The sequence below is a fragment of the Falco cherrug genome, chromosome 2 (genome assembly GCF_023634085.1).
Source record: "Falco cherrug isolate bFalChe1 chromosome 2, bFalChe1.pri, whole genome shotgun sequence".
NCBI classification, from domain to species: Eukaryota; Metazoa; Chordata; class Aves; order Falconiformes; family Falconidae; genus Falco; species Falco cherrug.
Genome location: NC_073698.1, coordinates 89,229,691 through 89,247,671, shown reverse-complemented (window position 1 = coordinate 89,247,671; position 17,981 = coordinate 89,229,691). Strand labels below are relative to the sequence as shown.

General features: G+C 38.0%; 1 protein-coding gene across 2 annotated transcripts in view; it reads left to right on the top strand.

Moving 5' to 3' along the window:
- The window catches only part of PDK3 (pyruvate dehydrogenase kinase 3), a 56,376-nt gene extending 39,162 nt beyond the window's left edge, over window positions 1–17,214 (top strand). The window contains exons 4-10 of one of the 2 annotated variants that reach the window (XM_055701575.1): window positions 1,071–1,160; window positions 4,650–4,727; window positions 6,899–6,975; window positions 8,103–8,204; window positions 8,792–8,902; window positions 14,301–14,414; window positions 15,456–17,214. In XM_055701575.1, coding sequence (XP_055557550.1) covers window positions 1,071–1,160; window positions 4,650–4,727; window positions 6,899–6,975; window positions 8,103–8,204; window positions 8,792–8,902; window positions 14,301–14,414; window positions 15,456–15,599 — 716 coding nt within the window. In that variant the 3' untranslated portion in view covers window positions 15,600–17,214. The remainder of the gene's footprint in view (window positions 1–1,070; window positions 1,161–4,649; window positions 4,728–6,898; window positions 6,976–8,102; window positions 8,205–8,791; window positions 8,903–14,300; window positions 14,415–15,455) is intronic. The other variant, XM_055701574.1, reaches the window with a different exon arrangement.
- Window positions 17,215–17,981: the final 767 nt, after the last annotated feature.

The window sequence follows — 17,981 nt, the reverse complement described above, 5'->3', positions numbered from 1 at the left end:
GTAAAAACATTGTCCTAATAGAAGTTGTGGGCCAAGTGCTAGCATAACTTGCACTAGTTCTAAAATCTTAAACTTCTCATTGAACTGAAATGGCTTTTCCTGTGGACAATTTGATTATTTAAAAATGCCTGTAGATGCTTAAAGTTTAGTTAATGTTGTACAAGTTCTCTGTGTTAAGCAATGTTAGTGATTTGTCCATGATGGCAAATATTAATCTTGAAACACTGATGAAAAAGGCAATTGGAAAGCAGAATGAAGAAACAGAGTTTTATGTCGTTTGCATTCTTGTTTGATACATTATCGACAGACTGTTTCTTACAGCGCAGTTCTACAAGGTGCAGTGTGCCAGTGTATTAGTTCGCCATGACTGGAATAGGAAAAGCTTTCAGGTCCTCACTTTTGCTCACCTCATACTGCATCAGTTTCACATCAGGGCTGACTAACCTGCTAAAGCAGCAGAAAATCACTTCTGCAAAAATGTGTAAAACCTTTCTACTTCTTTGAGAGCTAAACTCTCTGTGAAGGATCTGGTGAGTGGCAGACCCTTGTGCAAAGGCGAGAGCAGGGAGTATACTGCTGAGAGTCAGGGAGAAAGTAAAGTGAGTTGAGACCTGTGTGCCAGCTGTGAAATTGCAGGTTAGGTGAGTGCAAAAGGCTTTTAATGCTGTCTTAGAGTTCCTCAGTCCTTTTTACTGTAACATTTTCATTGTTGTGAGTGCTTCTGTTCTGACATAATGGTATGAGTGAAGCATTTTACAGTTTAGTTTTATCTAATTTTTAATAGTCCACTTTGAAATGCAGGTTTTCACCTTAACCCTCCCACACCAGTATTTGTTTTAATAGTCCTAGCTATACAAAAAAAAAAGGGGGGGGGGGGGGGGGGCGGGGAAGGGGGGGAAGAGGAGGAAGGAGGCAAGTAGTCTTCCTAAACAAGGATTCTGACAGTTTCCTGGAGAATCTTTTTACAAAATGATGTACTATCCAGTAGGTTTCAGATACCATCATATTTAAACTTTCTGGGCTGCCTCAAGTGTAATACACAATTTACTGCCATTTCTTTTTCCTTTCAGCACTTCTTTTTGGTGGAGATATTAATCCTGCTCATCCCAAACATATTGGAAGTATTGACCCTAACTGTAATGTGGCAGAGGTGGTTAAAGGTAAGATGAAGTTAATTCTTCTGTTGATAAAAAAACCCCACAACTTAGAATATATCTAAATATGTTACTGAGATACAAGAGACTGAAGGACATTTAAATTCATTTAATAAAATAAAAAAAGTAGTTCTGCAGTTGCTTACAGTGAAGTCATGGGTTTGTGGAGGCTTTCTTATGTGTTAATGAGAATAGAGAAACTTCTGTTATATTAACAGAACTAAAAAAACCTGAAATTTTTAATAACTTTAATCTGTCCTTTTAAGTATTAAGTGTCTAAGTGTTCTGTTAAACTTTAGTTTTCTTCTGCCCTAAAATACATAGAAACGATTTCTCATGTACTTTTTTTTTATCTGATGCTGGTACTAAAGAAAATTGAGAGTAAGTAAAATTTTTCAATTTGTTTAATTAGCCCTTGCAGTAAAGTGTCCTCAAGAATACTGATATTCCAGTGAAACTCCCCATTGCTATGCATATCTGATCATGATCTGCCACAGCTGTGTTAGAAATCCTGTTTGCTTAATAAATCCTGTGTGCTTAGTGTTGTGAGTTTTCATACGCTTTCAGAACGTTAGTAAGTAGGCTTGAGACAATGCTGCTTCAAGAACTTGTACGTTGAAGGTTCACGCTCTGTGTGTGTCTCTTTACAAATACAGGCCTTGCTGTAGGAGTCAGTTCTACGCTCTGTCCTTTACTGATGTTGTGCAGCTGCAAGAGGGGAAGGATGTGTTTCTCCCCTTGGCTTTCTCTCACCCTTTGGTGAAGTAAGAGGGAGACCTTTCTGATGCCAGACTCTGACCTGTGTGATAGCTTGCTTTGTATTGTAGGTGCTTTTTACTGTTACAAAGCAGTCTTGGCTTCTAGCTCTTAAGGCGGCCTTTTTTCAGCAGTTTTCTTTTGGTTGATCTTACTCCACTTTGACTATGCATTGTATATATCACAGTTGTGTTGTTTATTTAGATATTCCCTTTAATACCAATGTTTGATCTATCTTGATCATCAAATTCATAGTTGCTGCCTTTGACAGAGGAACACATAGTGTGAGAAGGTTCTCAGTCCAGTTTTTGAGCCAGTAGCTGAAATAGGTCTTCCACATCTGAAGAAGTAATCGCTAACAAAACAAGGGCATCACAAACAGTGTACAGTATTGTTTCTCAAAGAAACAAAATGTCCTTAAAGATGGAGTGTCTAGAGTCAAGGTGGTTGAGGCCATTTCCTTGTAGAATTGGTGAACGGGTTATCTTACATTCTGTATACGGTGCTAGCTCCAAAACATTCTGGTTCACAGGGAACATTCTGAGATATTTGTCAGAGTTAAGATGGTGATTTTTGGCACCATATGTGGCAGCCACGAGCTCTGTATGTCCTTCAGATATTGAAGAAATTATTTAAACAGCCAATTCTTACCTCAAGCAGCTCCACAAAGCGTTTTGTCTGGAACTGTCTGAGGTGGGTCTTGGTATCTCGCTGACTATCCTACAGTAAGTATTTTGAGCTGACAACAAATGCAGGCTTGTTCCTGGAGTAAGGATTTTAGATGTACTAATAGATCCTTCACTCCTGTTGCTGCCTGCCTTCAGCCATGACATAAAGCCTGCTATGAACTCTGCAGTCTCTTCTAAAGGCTTAGGACTCTGTCAAAGAGTTGGCTTTTAAAGGAAGGTAAAATGTGAGACTGCACAGAGTCTGTCTGACACTGTTTTGCTCATGGATGGATGTTTTACTAGATCATGAAGTTATAGTGTATTCCCGTTCATCTCGAGGGTGGTTAGGTGGCTGCTTCCTGAAAATGGATGAGAGTTCTACATTAAATTTAGGTAGGCTAAATTGATTTATTCAGAGCCTCTTTGTTCTCTCAAGGTTTGCGTAGTGACTGTCTGCTCCACATCTGTGTACTGAGGGCTTTTGGGTTATTCCCATGCAGTTATTGGTTTGCTTTTTAGAGGCCTTGAAGTTTTTCGCTGCAATAAGAATCCCAACACCTGTCCCCTGGATCCCTACCTGGTTTTCACTTCTGTGATGTGGAAACTCTTTGAAATGTGCTATTGTATTCCTTTTTCCATGTAGGTGGAACATTGCTATCTTCAGCTTTTGATAACTGAGCCAATATTGTGGCTGTGCTTCTTGCACCCCTTTCTATTAAAGCACAGGGTTACTGCCAAGACCATCAGAAGTTCTGACGTGATTAAGTCTAGGTATTCCAGCATCTTTTTTCCTAAATTATGCACATACCAGGCTGAGGTTCTTTGTACAGCTTTGGATATTAAATGGGATTTTGATCTTTTTACTAGGACACATTTTATTGTGTTAATGACAGGACTGTTTTAGAAAGTCTTTGGAGCTGACCATCTTGGCATAAGATTCCTATGAATAGCTGATTTTATGAGATGTTCTTGGTCAAGTCCTGGGAACATTTCCAGTGTTGATTAGCTCCATTTTACTAGACCTCAAGCAGCATTTGTGTTAGTGTTGTGTGATACATCCAGCCCTGCAGATGCCAGAAAAACTGGTAGAAATTTTTTTTCAGATAACGGGACATTATAGATTATTTCTGTAGGCATCTTGAAGGAGGACAATTACAGGTAACTAGCCCTTTCTGGAAACCAGTGATTTTACTTTCTTTGTGCTTGTCACATAGCTCTGAGTCTTGGCAGTGACTTGGCAGTAGTGTCACTTTGGGCAGGAGGAAGAAGGTACATGTAGGGTGAGGTCAAATGCAATTCTTATGGTATCTTAGCAAGTTTCTCTCTGCTTACAGAACTGCCCATCTGTTTATCTGCTTGCTTTTAGCTCATGTTTATTATGAGTAAGCCACTTTTAAAGTAGCCGAAGCAATGTGGTTAGAACATCAAGTTTATAGCTTCTCTTTAAGACTTGCTGCTTGTCTCTAAAATTTTTGCAAATGAGGTACCAGTGAATATTTAAGCTACTAAGAAATCTTTCAAACAAGAGGTGACTTAAATTTTCTTGCTGTGTTTTGACAATACGTCAAGCCTGATTTGGATTACGAGGAGGCTTTCTTTTTTTTGTTCAGTAGGAAGGAATGAAGAATCTTAATGATTCCAGCTTTCCCCTCAAAAGACCTTGAAAAATCAAGTATTGTAAACAGTATTGTGTTTAGAAAAACTGAATTTATGGTTGCAATGTCATCCTTTTTTTTTATTTGAGTTGGAAAGAACAAACATTACAGTGTGATCAGGACATGACAAATAAGTACATATTATGGTCAGCCTAAGATTATACTCTCTGTTTTTCAAGCCCTGAAAAAAGACAAAAAATAGCTTCTCTCTAGTAATCTGCTTAGAGTTTTAAATAGAATTTGCCCTTTCTTGGCAAATGGGCTATAAGCACACAGAAAAATGGAGCAGAATGGATACTGGTTTCATACTTTAGTTACTAAAATGAGTGTTCTGCTTGTAGTCTTTCACGTACAGGATGAGTTTTGCTAGACAACTCTAGATGTATTTGATAAGTCAATGTTCTGTTGTTTTGTAGATGCTTATGAGACAGCTAAGATGTTATGCGAACAGTACTATCTGGTGGCGCCTGATCTGGAAGTTGAAGAATTCAATGGTAATTGTGCAATTAGTTTCCCATTTAAGTGATGTATGTAAAAAAAACAAAACAACACAAAAACAAAACAAAAAAAAGCAACATTTGTAACATCAGCGATTTCTAGTTTTGTTAACTGTAAGTTACGATTAGAACTCTGCAGTGCTATATGCAGATTTACTTTTCTTACGTGTCCGCATGGGCACCAGAATTACAGTTTATCATCATGGCACATCTACTTCTTGATGCTGAATGCAGAGTGCTATCTGCTGAATTTGCTGTTACTTAAAGGAAAATAAGGTGATCAAGAATCCTCATAATTGGGAAGGAAACATGCCTGTCTTCTAACTAATCTTTAAAAAAAGCTGAAATTTGCTTCATTTTGAAGTATGTTTATAAATTCCGCTGTCAGTCTCTGCACCAGCGGTAAGCTTTTCTGTGTAAGATGGCAAAATTAGACATTTGTTTCCATGCTCTTATCTTGTAAGTCCTATCGTAAACTTCTCACATGAACATTATTTCAAGTTGATTGGAAAGATAAGGCTTGGATGCTGTGAAATTGATGAGACAGTCCTTGTCAGTGTATGGACTGATTTTTGTTCATAATTTCTATTGACAAAAGGTAAGTTGTCTTTTTTAAGTTAAAAGAATAAATTGTTTTGAGTGATCCTCTCACAAACTTGGGACAGCTCTCCAAACATAAGACTAAGATGTTTTCAGACTCCAACAGGGAATTTAAAAAGTCTCAGAAATAGGTAACACTCAAAATGGAGTGTATGATATATGGGAACACGTGTTGCTTAAAGTATTGTGGAAATACTTCTCTAAACAAAGTGATATTGTCAATGCTGATGCATCTCTACCAGCCCCCTCTCCCAAAACCAAAGGGCCCAACCTTCCCCGTTCCCACACTGAGTGATTTTTAGAGCTAAAAGTACTGAGTGCTACAGCAGAGGAATGACTGCAAAATTCATTTGAAGGCCTAAGTGAAAAGATGCAACAGTAGAGAAAACAAGTTGCTGGATCTTATTAAAAATGTGAGGAAAAAAATACTGGCTTCCTTTTAAACTAGATTATCAACATGAGGAAAGTGACTTTGCAAATTACCTCACAAGAGCAACAATAACATGTTTTCTGTGCGTACTCTGTGCCTCAAGTGAGTACAAATTGGTCAACCTTGGTTTTAGTGATGCATAAGAGAACTGGAGTATGGACTGACAAAATTAATGTAATAAAACAGCAAGTTGCCTTGCAACTAAATATGCAGAGCATTGTTTTGGTGGTCTTTTCTGAAGAGTTTTCCCTATTGTGTATCTTAAAATAATAGCTAGTATTATCAACCCTCAGTGCCAAAAAGGATGAAGTTGATGTGTTCTGTGTGCATGTTTGTATCTTCCTGCAATTTATGAAACAGACATTTCAGGATTTTTCTTCAATCTGAACTGCTGCTGAGTCTGACAAACTGTGACTCTATAATTTAATGCCAGTAGATATTTCAGTGTTCAGGGATGGTTGCATCTTCAGCACCGAAACTGTCCTGGAATGTATTAAATGCGGCTCTGTTATTTCCTGCCAAATCAGTTAGCACTCTACATACAGAGCTGTGCCAAGCCATACACCTCAGCCAAAATACTAACAACAGGACAACAGCAGACAAACAATTCAGTTATGGTTTGGATTAAGAAAACTCTAATATTGTCTGAAATATATTTTTGAAAATTTTTAGTAACACTTTACATTTTATATGTTTTAATTATGGGAAAATACATAGTTTTTAGAATAGCTTAAACAGTGAATTTTAAGTGTAAGAACCTTTTTGTGCAGCAAATGTTATGCTTAAATATAGTTTGTGTTAAGAAAAGGAATTTCCCAGTTAAATGGGAAAGTTCTCTTACTTACCATACGTTGTCAGTATGAAACCAACCACTGCTTTAGTGAAGTTTCATATCTAAACAGTCTGCTGACATAGATATCTTTGAAAATCATCATTAGAATTTGTTATTTCAGGATATAGCAGTAACTGAAATCTAGTTCCATGAAGTAAAAACATAATCTTGCACTTTCAAAATGAAAACATGCTTACATACTTGTCTTTTCCTACAGTTTCATGTTATTCCTGTAGATAGAAATTATGCAAAATACTGTTTTAAAAAAAATATAATAATTTGGCTCTTCTTTTTTTTTTTTTTTAGCTAAAGCTCCAAACAAGCCTATTCAAGTAGTCTATGTACCTTCTCACTTGTTTCATATGTTGTTTGAGTTATTCAAGGTAGGTTGCACGTGTTAATATTTCGAAGGGGTTTGTGAACTTACATTACTGTTGAAATTAAGATTCTTTTCATTTACAGCTGTTAAATGTTATTTCAGTTTTCCTTTCCTACGTTTATTCTTAAACAAGTGGAAAGGGTTGAAAGCAAGGCTTACAGCCCTCTCATGCCCTTGTGTACTTGAGATTTCTGTGTTTTTCCACTTCTCCTTTTGTGCTTTTGCAGCTGATTTAACTTTAAAACACTCATGATAGTCTGTTTTTGCAATGATTATTTTTTTACCTTGCAGTTTTCATAAGCTTGCTGCTTTATTGCTTATTTGAGGACTAGTTAGGATCAATGTCTATTGTGAAAACAGCCCATATCCTTGAATAGTGTCAATTACATGCTTTGTTTTGGTTTTATTTTTGTTGGAACAACAATGAAAATGGAGTGGGTAAGAGCTATCGATTGCTTTCAAATAGATAGGTGGTCTTTAGGCCGTGCAGGTTAACACAAGAAAATCAGGGGGGAAAATGCATTTGGTCAGAGATAAACTTTTCCCAAATAATGGTATTTTGGGTTTGATTTCTGACATTTTCCAAGTATTGTTCATTTAAATCTTCCCTGTTTTGTCATTTGTAACATTAGTTCCAGTGCAGAACAGATGAGAATTTGTGCACTACTGGTAGGTATGTTTTGGTTCCAGTCATGAAACACTATGAAACCAGTAAGTTGTAGCTGTGGAAGGACTGGCAGTGGAAGCTCTGTTAATAGTTGCCATCTATCTGTCTGACTTTATCATAACTTAGCAATTACGTTACCCAGACTGAGAAAATCAAAGCTTGTTCTCAGAGGTGAACATCACTGTTGGTGTTCTGCAAGGCGGAGGGTGAAGGATGTTGTCATCCTTTATACAGACATACATATACACACACACGCATATTAATTGATTTCACACAGTAAAAAATAGATAAAAGTATGTATAATGGAGTTCTGATGTAAAAGTTTAACTGGACAATTCATTGACTGTAATGCACTTCTTAAACTTGTTTAAATACAGCCGTTTCCATCTTGTATAGAAATGTAGGACAAAAAGCATGTATGATGAAGTTAGAATCAAAGAGACATTTTTTTCTTTTGTCTTCAGAATTCAATGAGAGCTACAGTGGAATTACATGAAGGTAAGAGAGAAGGCTATCCATCGATCAAAACCTTAGTCACTTTGGGGAAAGAAGATCTATCTATTAAGGTAAATGCTTAAAAATAATACGCAGCTTACAAACCTGCTAGGTTTAGCATAGTATGACTTGTAATTTGAAAAAGCAAAAAGGCAAATTACTGTATCGCTTCTTATACTTGCTTTGTATTTGTTAGAATAGAGTATTTTCGGTTGGAAAGGACCTACAGAGATCATCTAGTCCAGCTGCCTGACCACTCCAGGGCTGGATTAAGGGCATTGTCAAAATGCCTCTTAAACACTGACAGCCATGGGACATTGACCACCCCTCTAGGAAGCCTGTTCCAGTGTTTGACCACCCTGTTTGTAAAGAAATGTTCCCGATGTCCAGTCTGAACCTCCTCTGATGCCGCTTTGAACCATTCCTTCATGTCCTGTCACTGGATCCCAGGGAGAGGAGATCAGCACCTCTCTCTCCATTTCCCCTCCTCAGGAAGCTGCAGAGCACAGCGAGGTCAGCCCTCAGCCTCCTTTTCTCCAGAGTAGACAGAGTTCTTAGCTGCTCCTTTAGTATCTCTGAAGTCACTTAGATAATGCTGCTTGAGTTTTGCAGAGTTTTTTTTCAGAACATAATGTTTAAAAGTCTTTTTATTCCTTAGATAAGTGATCAAGGTGGAGGTGTACCTTTAAGAAAAATAGACAGATTGTTTAACTACATGTACTCAACAGCACCCAGGCCTAGTTTGGAGCCCTCAAGAGCTGTGCCTTTGGTAAGCAATTGCAATATGTATTTAAATGTCCCTTTGGATCACTCTGGATGTATGTTTACATTCACTGCAATCTACTGGATCAGGTCTTCCACTGAAGAAATTGTTTATCATTAGCAAGTCTATGCAGGTAAACATACAAAGAGAAAATGGGTTCTGTTATCATTGCGTAGTCTTTGGAATAGAAAATTGCTTTTCTTTGTCTTGACATTATATTCTTGGACACAAGCATGTCTACAGAAGCACGATATTTTCACAGGTTAATGGACAGGATTTTTAGTGCTGTATTACTGAGAAGGTGGATAACCTAATGAGCTTCTCTTTTGTTTGTAAATTATATCTGTTTCCTATAATTGATGTATTGAAAAGGTCAGCCACACTGTTGGAATTATAGCATGTGAGAAACACCTCCTAGTAATAAACAAGCTTATATTCAAGTTCTTAAATTACTTTTATATAAGTGAAGGACTTAAAACCACCTTTTTTAAAAAAAATAATTTTGAAACCTGCATGTGATATGAACACTTCTGGTATATTCCTGTTCAGCTGGAAATACCTCATGTGATACTCCCTTCTGAGATGTATCAGGGTCAGATTTCAAACAAACAAAACTTCCTCATAGTTTTTTCTAAGCAGGGAATTATTTGAGTGTTGAATCCATAGATTCTTTTAGCAAGCATGATTTTTTGAAATAATATTTCTAAATTATTAAATTATATATCGGCTCATTGTGACAAAAATGATATAGCTACTGTTGCATTTGACTAGCTTTAAGTGGATCCATACTGATATTGTATTCTTGCATCTTCTCATCTTTGTTCTCTATTACTCTATTGCAATTCTTTATCTTCAAGCATATCAAGAAAAAGTTGATTCTTTGAGAAATTTCCTTTCCCTATTTAGGAACATGCTCATCTAGCGTGTTCTTAAGGTTATTTCTTTTTCTGCTGATACTTCTGTGCTTGAAGTGCCTCCAACCAGCTAATAAAATGTGATGCAAAGAGTATTTCTGGTATAAAATAATTAACAGTGAACTGAAGGTGAAACCAGTTAAGAGTGGTTCAGAGAGAATAAATTTCCTTTCAGAATTTTAGCAGAAAGTCTTTATGGTACTGTCCTCGTCCATAGTTCATAACATTGTGGCACCTAAATGCATTGCATTGTTTTTTACCAGTGTTTGATGCCACTGCAGTAGGTGTGAAACCCAGTTTTTTATCTGCATTGACTTGGTATTAATCCTTGACAGCTCCTACCTCTACAACACATCTTAGTAATATGTTTCAAACTTTTGATGTTTCACAGAAAATCAGCTTGAATGGGATGAGTGATAGGGAACAGGCCTTAATTCAAATATAAACGTTTTTCTTTGTCATGAATGGTAGAATCTTTTTTTATTCATAATCTGCCTTTGTTCTGTCTTGCTTTTGATCAGCAATTTACTATATCATCCTACAAGGATTTCCTGAAACTTGTTCTCACTATAAACTTACACCTTGATTACTAGTTGTATTCACTATTAAAATGTCTCTTCTTTTTGTGGCTTTCTGATTGGAAAATGTGTTCATCTTAGGATTGATGCTATTTTTTCCTTTTTATTCCCCATGCATCTTTAGCAATGCATTCCTGTGTTTATTTCCTCCTATTCAAGACCACTTACTGTGATTCTGTGGAATTTATACTTAGTATTCTTCTACTGTTTTCAGGCCTTGTTTTCCTCTTCAATCTGTCACTCTAGTCAGACCTGCAAAGTATCCCCCTCTCTTGTGAACCTGGCAGGTTTTGCCCTGTGAGTCTGACTGATGCCTGTACGTGACTGAATGTTGAGAAGAGTTGTTAAGCTCTCTTATTTAGATGTGTGCGGAGATAGAAGAAAGTCAAGAGCTGGGAGTCTATAGCATATCTTTCCACTAAGAGGAAAAAGGAATTAGCAGTGAAGCTTGATATGTTATGTATTACGGCCCAGATCCAGTTATAAAACCAATTTGTATGTCAGGCTACAAATAAAAATCCTTCAGCAGAAAGATTCTGCATAAATCCTCTTTGAAGTCCTTGTAGAAGGAGAGTTGCTTTATTGCTTGGTGCCAAAGACCAAGCCACTTAATTACAGTGCTCCAAAAAGTAGATAGGTCTGTGCTTGTGCTGTTCTAGACTTAAATAATATTCAGAATTAAACTGCAGTGTAAATAGACATATTTTTCTGTTCTAACACTCCCTCCCCTTGTTACGTGCTCCCCTGTCTCATTTACGAAACCTTCATGGACTTGGGGAGTGGACGAGAGGGATCTTTCTGTTGATTGGTGAAAGACCTTTCTCACTGTCATTGCAAATGTTGTTTAAAAACAGCTGAGAATCCATGTTGCCATGGCAGCATTCACATTCTGAGAGGTCTTGTGTTCTTCTGTGCTGCTGTACATACAGTGGAAACATTAGAAACACGTGGTAATGTTTAATGATAATTAGGTTTTCTTAGATAATTTAATGATTCTTTCTCTGGCAGCATTTCTTTATAGTGGGAGAAACATGGCTTAAATTAAGTTTAATGAAACCTGTATAGACTAGTAACACAAATCTAATAATTTTCTGTTTGTGTAATGCATAACTGTAATACTTTGTGAAATTTGCTCTAAAAAGCTTTCCCTTTTCTCAAGGTAGGTGTCCCAACGTTGACTGTATTGTGTCCTCTAGGTCAAGCACAGGTCGATGTAGTAATTTCTGGTTGTTAATTGTCTTTTGCAAAATAGACTTTTTGCAAGGTGTCATCTTAACAGGATACTCATCTGGGACCTGTTGCCTTCGTATTTCTTATAAGTTATCTGTTCTGGAAAATACTCTGAAGATCGTGTAGAGAAGAGACTGACAGGAAATTTTTGGAAGAGGGCAGTATGAAATAATTACGTGGGCTAGCACAGAGCGTAAAAAGATTTTCCTGGAAGGAGCAGGAGGCAAACAGAATCTGGGTATGGGTTTTAAGGAGTAATTCTGGAGAGAGGAAAGTATAATGTGTTTTCAGGATTGCTTGGTACTGCCCTTTACTTGAGCTGTTCCTGGAGAGTATGTACTATGTACAATTTGCCTTTTGGTTGCTGTGCTTTTTAATTTGTGCGTTGTATTTATTGTCTAGTCTTCAGAAAAGTCAGCTTTCAGAAATTTTTTTTTTTGGTTCTAAGGCAGTCCAATAGCTTCCGGTTTTTAGAGTTTAAAAAAGAAATGCATCTACTTTCAAGACCAGATGTTTGAAAGTGATGCAAGTGCCTCTAATGGCAGTCTTTGAGAATTAAGTTTTTTAAATCATACTGTTTGAAAAAGTGCAGCCGAGCAACTGTTTCAGCTGTGGAAATGGACACTAATGACTGTGACAAGGGGTGTGAGTAGAAAAGAGCATCTTTGTCATTTCTGTTTCTCATTCTGCTCTGAAGAACTGAGTGAGCATCTGTAATCAGTTTAAGATCACTAAATTTAGACTTCTGTAAAAACAAGGCAAAGAGGTCAAAGGATACTGTAGAGACAGTAGATGTGACAGCAAGAGAATTTGTGATGGACGGTGTAGTACAAAGGTCTTCAATGTTCACCCCTCCCTCAAGAGATTTCCTATAAAGTGATACTACCTGTTAGCTGTGTATAATGCTTCCAAGTCCTCCTCATTGGCCTTTTCTTTCTTGTATCATTTTGCGTCTTTGATTTTTGTCGTGGTTTAACCCCAGCCGGCAACCAAGCACCACGCAGCCACTCGATTGCTGACACCCCCTCACGCAGAGGGATGGGGAGGAGGAATGTGAAACTCAAGGGTTGAGATAAGAACAACTCAGTAGGCAAAGCAAAAGCCGCACATGCAAGCAAAACAAAACAAGGAATCCATTCACCACTTCCCGTGGGCGGGCAGGTGTTCAGCCATCCCCAGGGAAGCTGGGCTCCATCACACGTAACGGTTACTCGGGAAGACAAATGCCATAATGCCGGATGTCCCCCCCTTCTTTCCTTCCCCAGTTTATATACTCAGCATGACGTTGTATGGTATGGAATACCTCTTTGGCTAGCTTGGGTCACCTGTCCTGGCTGTGTCCCCTCCCAATTTCCTGTGCCCCCCTGCCCCCCCCCCCCAGTCCTCTGACTGACAAACCCATCAGTGTGCTGTCAACATTGTTCTCACACCAAAGCCAGAGCACAGCACTGCACCAGCTGCTAAGAAGAAAATTAACTCTATCCCAGCTGAAACCAGGACAGTTAAGTTTCAGGGCATGATTCTCAGCTATTTGTCAGGTTGCCTTTGTAGAGGTACTATAATGGAATGAGTTTACTGGTATTCTGAAAACTTCAGGTGTCTTAATTCTCCCTGTAATCCACCCTTATGGAAAAGTTGTATTATTCCATTACCTTGAAAAGAAGGATATACAAATGCTTGTGTGTCTGGAATCCTTCCTTTATTGCTCTGGGTAGCCCTGAAAAATTCAGGGGTGAATACTCAGCCACTGTGATCCTCAGTACATACCCAGTCATCTGAAAGAGTCAATGTGTAGACCAAAAATCTTACTTCCTGGTTGCAGTGAGGGAGGCTTTGGGTTTTTTATAACTTTTTCTGACAAGAGTGGGTTGGAAAAAGTGCCAAGTGTTGACTTTGTAGCTATGGTTATAAATATTAGTTTTTTAAATATAAAATCTAAACTTTGTACCTGTTAAGTCTGTTACGCTTTGAAAATTGTGTGATCTGTACAGGGTTTCAGTCCTCAGTAGATCATTCGGTGCTGTGGAATCCTGCTCTTCTGTGAGATGGGTAAACAACAGCGAGGGTTATTTGCCTTATTGCTTTGTATGTAGTTTCTGCAGTGGTCTTCTGATCGCTATTGCACTTCGGCATCAGCGATCACTTAATAGTGGGACCTAGGTGAAGTAAACGGAGTTGTCGCTGGCTTTCCTGTGTAGTCTCTGAAGCATGGAGACATCTGAGAATAACGACCCCAGGCTTGGCAGAGAAAAGACCATGCTATCAAAAACCTGGTTTTTGACCAAAGAAAGGACGGAGTGTTACAGCAATGGTAATTATAATGAGGAAGCAGTAGACTATTAGTTTGCTTTGATGATCGGAGGAAGTGTGTACTGTATGTTACACCTACCTGCCACTTTGAGAAAATGCAAAATGGACAAGGTAGTTCTAACAAAGGACTCTCATATTTTTCCTTTCTCTGTACTTAAGCTAAAAAACTATGCCTAGGAAAAAAGGAGATGGCGGAAACCACTGAATACCAGCTTACAGTGTAAGCTGAGTAATAAAGGAAAGGTTGAAAAATAATTTCATGCAAATCTAATATTTAGGTATCTTCTGTTTTATAAATGATTGCAGTGATCTGTGGCCCCTTTTTTTTTAACGTTTCATTGTGGTTTTCCTTTTGTTTTCTTGTTTTTGTAGGCTGGGTTTGGCTATGGCTTGCCAATTTCTCGTCTGTATGCTAGGTACTTTCAAGGTGACCTTAAACTCTACTCAATGGAAGGCATTGGTTCAGATGCTGTAATTTATTTGAAGGTATGAATTTGACCCTTTTATAAGCTAGTAATGCAGTGCAGTTTGTTTATAGCAGGCTGAATAAGTGAGCTTTCTCTTTCACTCAACATGTTTTCAAATTTGTAATTGCTGTTTTCGTTATATTTTATCTAAATCAGTTACACAGAATGCTAAAAACAAAGATTATAAATATTAACCTGGCACTAATACTACTTAACTTTTTTTTTGTCCCCTGTGTTGGAACTTTGCGTTTTGTTAATCTGTCATAAGTGCTGAATTTTCGAATAACTGTGTAATGAGAGATTATTTTGGTTAGTACTTTTTGATTCTAAAAATTTTGACCACAGTAAAACTGAGAAGACTACTGTTGACTAGTACATATTCTTTTTTCTGTGCAATCCTTGACCTTTTTGCCTTTGTCATTTTTTGGGAGATCTGAGGCTATTCAGGGGCTCGAGATTGAAACTAACTGCTTGAATTTCATCAGGAAATTTAAAAGAATATGGTGTACAGCTCATATGCAGGTCATTGACTTAACATTGCCACTGTGCCTTGCTGTATGCAAAAGCGAGTTGTGGAATCCTGTGCTAACTTCAGTTTCTGATGAGTTAAATCCTGTGCATGTATGTGTGAAGGAAAAAGGTATGATCTTTCTCAGAGGAAAAAGGCATGTTAATGGGCTGAACTACATCAGTCCTCACAGGTCAGCGTGCCGTCAGAGTCCAAGTTTCTTGAAGTGAAATGTTTCGGTAAAGCTGTCTGCCCTGTGTCGGTGGCAAATCTCTCAAATGTTTTTGACCAAAACTTTTTTTTCTTGCTATCTTTGTAGACACCACTCCCTGGAAAGAAGTAATATTTTCAAGTGTTAATATTTTCTTTTAACTTTTACTACGACTAGTAGTTTGACTATGGCTAGAGTGATTAGTCACAACTAAAGTGTTTTCAAAATAGCGCTGTGACATGTAACACTTGTTCAATGCAGAAGTTGCAACTGTAGAACTCCCCAGAGTATAATCTGGGTATCTAATGATATCTTACCGTTGCTTTTGTGTTTTTCCGTAGGCCCTTTCAAGTGAATCATTTGAAAGACTTCCCGTTTTTAATAAGTCAGCATGGCGACACTACAAGACCACGCCTGAAGCAGATGACTGGAGCAATCCTAGTAGTGAACCAAGGGATGCTTCTAAATATAAAGCTAATCGATAATTTGCCACCTTTTGTCTCTGTTGGGGATGACCTCTGCATTCAGTATAAAGTCTCTGCTTTGTTCCAAAATCCACAGTAGTTAATTACTTCTAAACAAAGAACCTAATCAGGGCATTGAAAAAATACCAAGAACAAAGTGATGATTGGGACTTAAAAGAAGGCACTAAGCATGTTTGGTATGTGAATCCCATCTACTTCACCAGAATATGCTTGGTTGCTTCAGTCATGCATTGACAAAAGGGATTGCACTGTGATTGCACTTAAGAATGAAGCGTTGTAACAAAAAGACAGAATTTGAAATGGCCAATTTTTATTCCAATGTAAGGATTGGGCAAGATATGCAGAATCCCTTTAAATGGTGAATAGCATCTTGAACAGCAATACGGTGTAAGAGAAAAATTCTAATGTAGTTACACATAGGCTTTGAAAATCAACTCTTTGCTGCATTTTATATTGCACGGTGTCAATATAAACAGAAAATCCCTTTTGAGCTCTTCAGATGTTGTCTCTAATGAGCTTATAAATGCATAGTTCTAAAAAGGGTTCTGCAGCTTTAAAAATTGATGCTTCCCCCAAATTCCCAAATCCATTTGTCAAGAGCATACAGAAATTATGTTGCTGTAAGACATTGGGACTTCCACTTCTTGGTGTGCACCTTAATGATTTTTTTTTTTTGACACGCAAACACAGAAATGCATTTCTATACATTTTTCATTGTTTTGAGGAAAGATAAGTAGTTGGATCATCTCTCCATAGAAAAAAAAATCTTGTCAATACAGGGCAGGAAGAAATGCAATTTCACGTTTATTGCCTATCATTTGGGGGGGATTGGGGAGGGGAGAGATGCTGAAGGGCCACACAGCCAGTGATACAAATGAATTGCCTTAAGAGTGTTGGTTGCTTGGAACCTGATCAATTTAAAACCTGTAAATAGTTTGCAAAGTTATTTATATATTCAATGTCTGACTATAGTCTGGTAATCTGAACTTGTAGTGTATATAAAGATGTTGTACACCAGCTTTTGGAAAGTGTCATTGATCTAAATACATGAAACTGGAAATATTGTAGAAATGGGAGGGACAAAACACAGCTGGCACATGATTTAAGGGAAAAAAAAATCAAAGAATAAAACCTAAATATTTCCCCTTAAATTTATTGTAAAGATTATTGCTAACTATTAGGAAACCGTTCTTCACCAAGTCTTTGCCAAATACTGTTTCTGATACTACGGCCTTTCAGAAAAAGTTGTGCAATTTTGAAGTTCTGGTGGTATCTTAGTTGTGGGAATAAAGTAGATGAGTTGTAAGCAACTCTGATGCACCCTCAGTTTCTGTTAGGCGTTCTGATATTTTTTTGAAAGATACTGCAGATTTTAGCATGGAAAAATGAAACTTGTTTACTAAAATTGTGGAGGAGTGGTCCCTTTTGTCCTCCCATTATTTATTTTTATAAAGAACCATTCTATTAGGTAAACAGGTAAATGCTGAGAAATTCCTAGATATTTTTAAAACAAAAATCTTAGTTTGACTTAATGATAGTACTTTGCACTTAAGTAGCACATTTCATCAGGGGATTCCAAAGTGCTTTGAGCAATAAACTTCATATAGCCCCGTGACTGAAGAGTCGGAGTCCTTACCTTGCAAACTTTTATCTGTTACAGTCAGTTCGGGAATTTGTATGTGAACAGTTCATGAGTTTGCAGGGCCTGAGGTTCTGTGGTCTTCCCTACAGTGCACGGATACATCGTGGTGGTGCACCACATTGTTTTGACGCTCTCATACGTGTGTCTGCGAGTGCTACCATAGCGTTCAGAGGTGGAGGCGCTGGGGCAGCTGCTGAAGGCTGTCTGACTCGTGAGCTGGTAAGCGGTGCCCTTCTGAGCCTGCTCTGCAGCAGGTAGGAAGAGGGAGTGTGCCGATGGGGCTGTCCTCTTCTCTTCCTGAACCAGACTCATTTGACCCTGGCGAGGGGACCTTTACGTGGCACGGTGAGGGTGTAACGCCTGTGGCCTCCAGAGCAATCATTTCCCGTGACTTGCAGGCACTGCTGCAGAGAAGGCAAATTGCTGTACGAGCGATACAGCTCTGCTGCTGGGATGAAATCGGAGCGTGGTTTGACTGAAACACCAGCAGGAAGTCACATCTACTAAAATTCAGTCACTTCTGCCCTTGCTCATAACTTCTTACTGTTTTTTTAAATTCAAGTTGTGTATGTTTTCTAGTAATTGCAGAGTAGGGCTTGCTTAAAAATAGAAATTTGTGATTTTCAGACTAGAGTGTGGTCAGTTTTTCCTAGAACATTACCTAAAACATTCCAAGGAATAAGATAGTTTGTGTAAGTAGCTGAGTTTCAGCTTTTGTTAGAAATCATATTTTGAAGTAG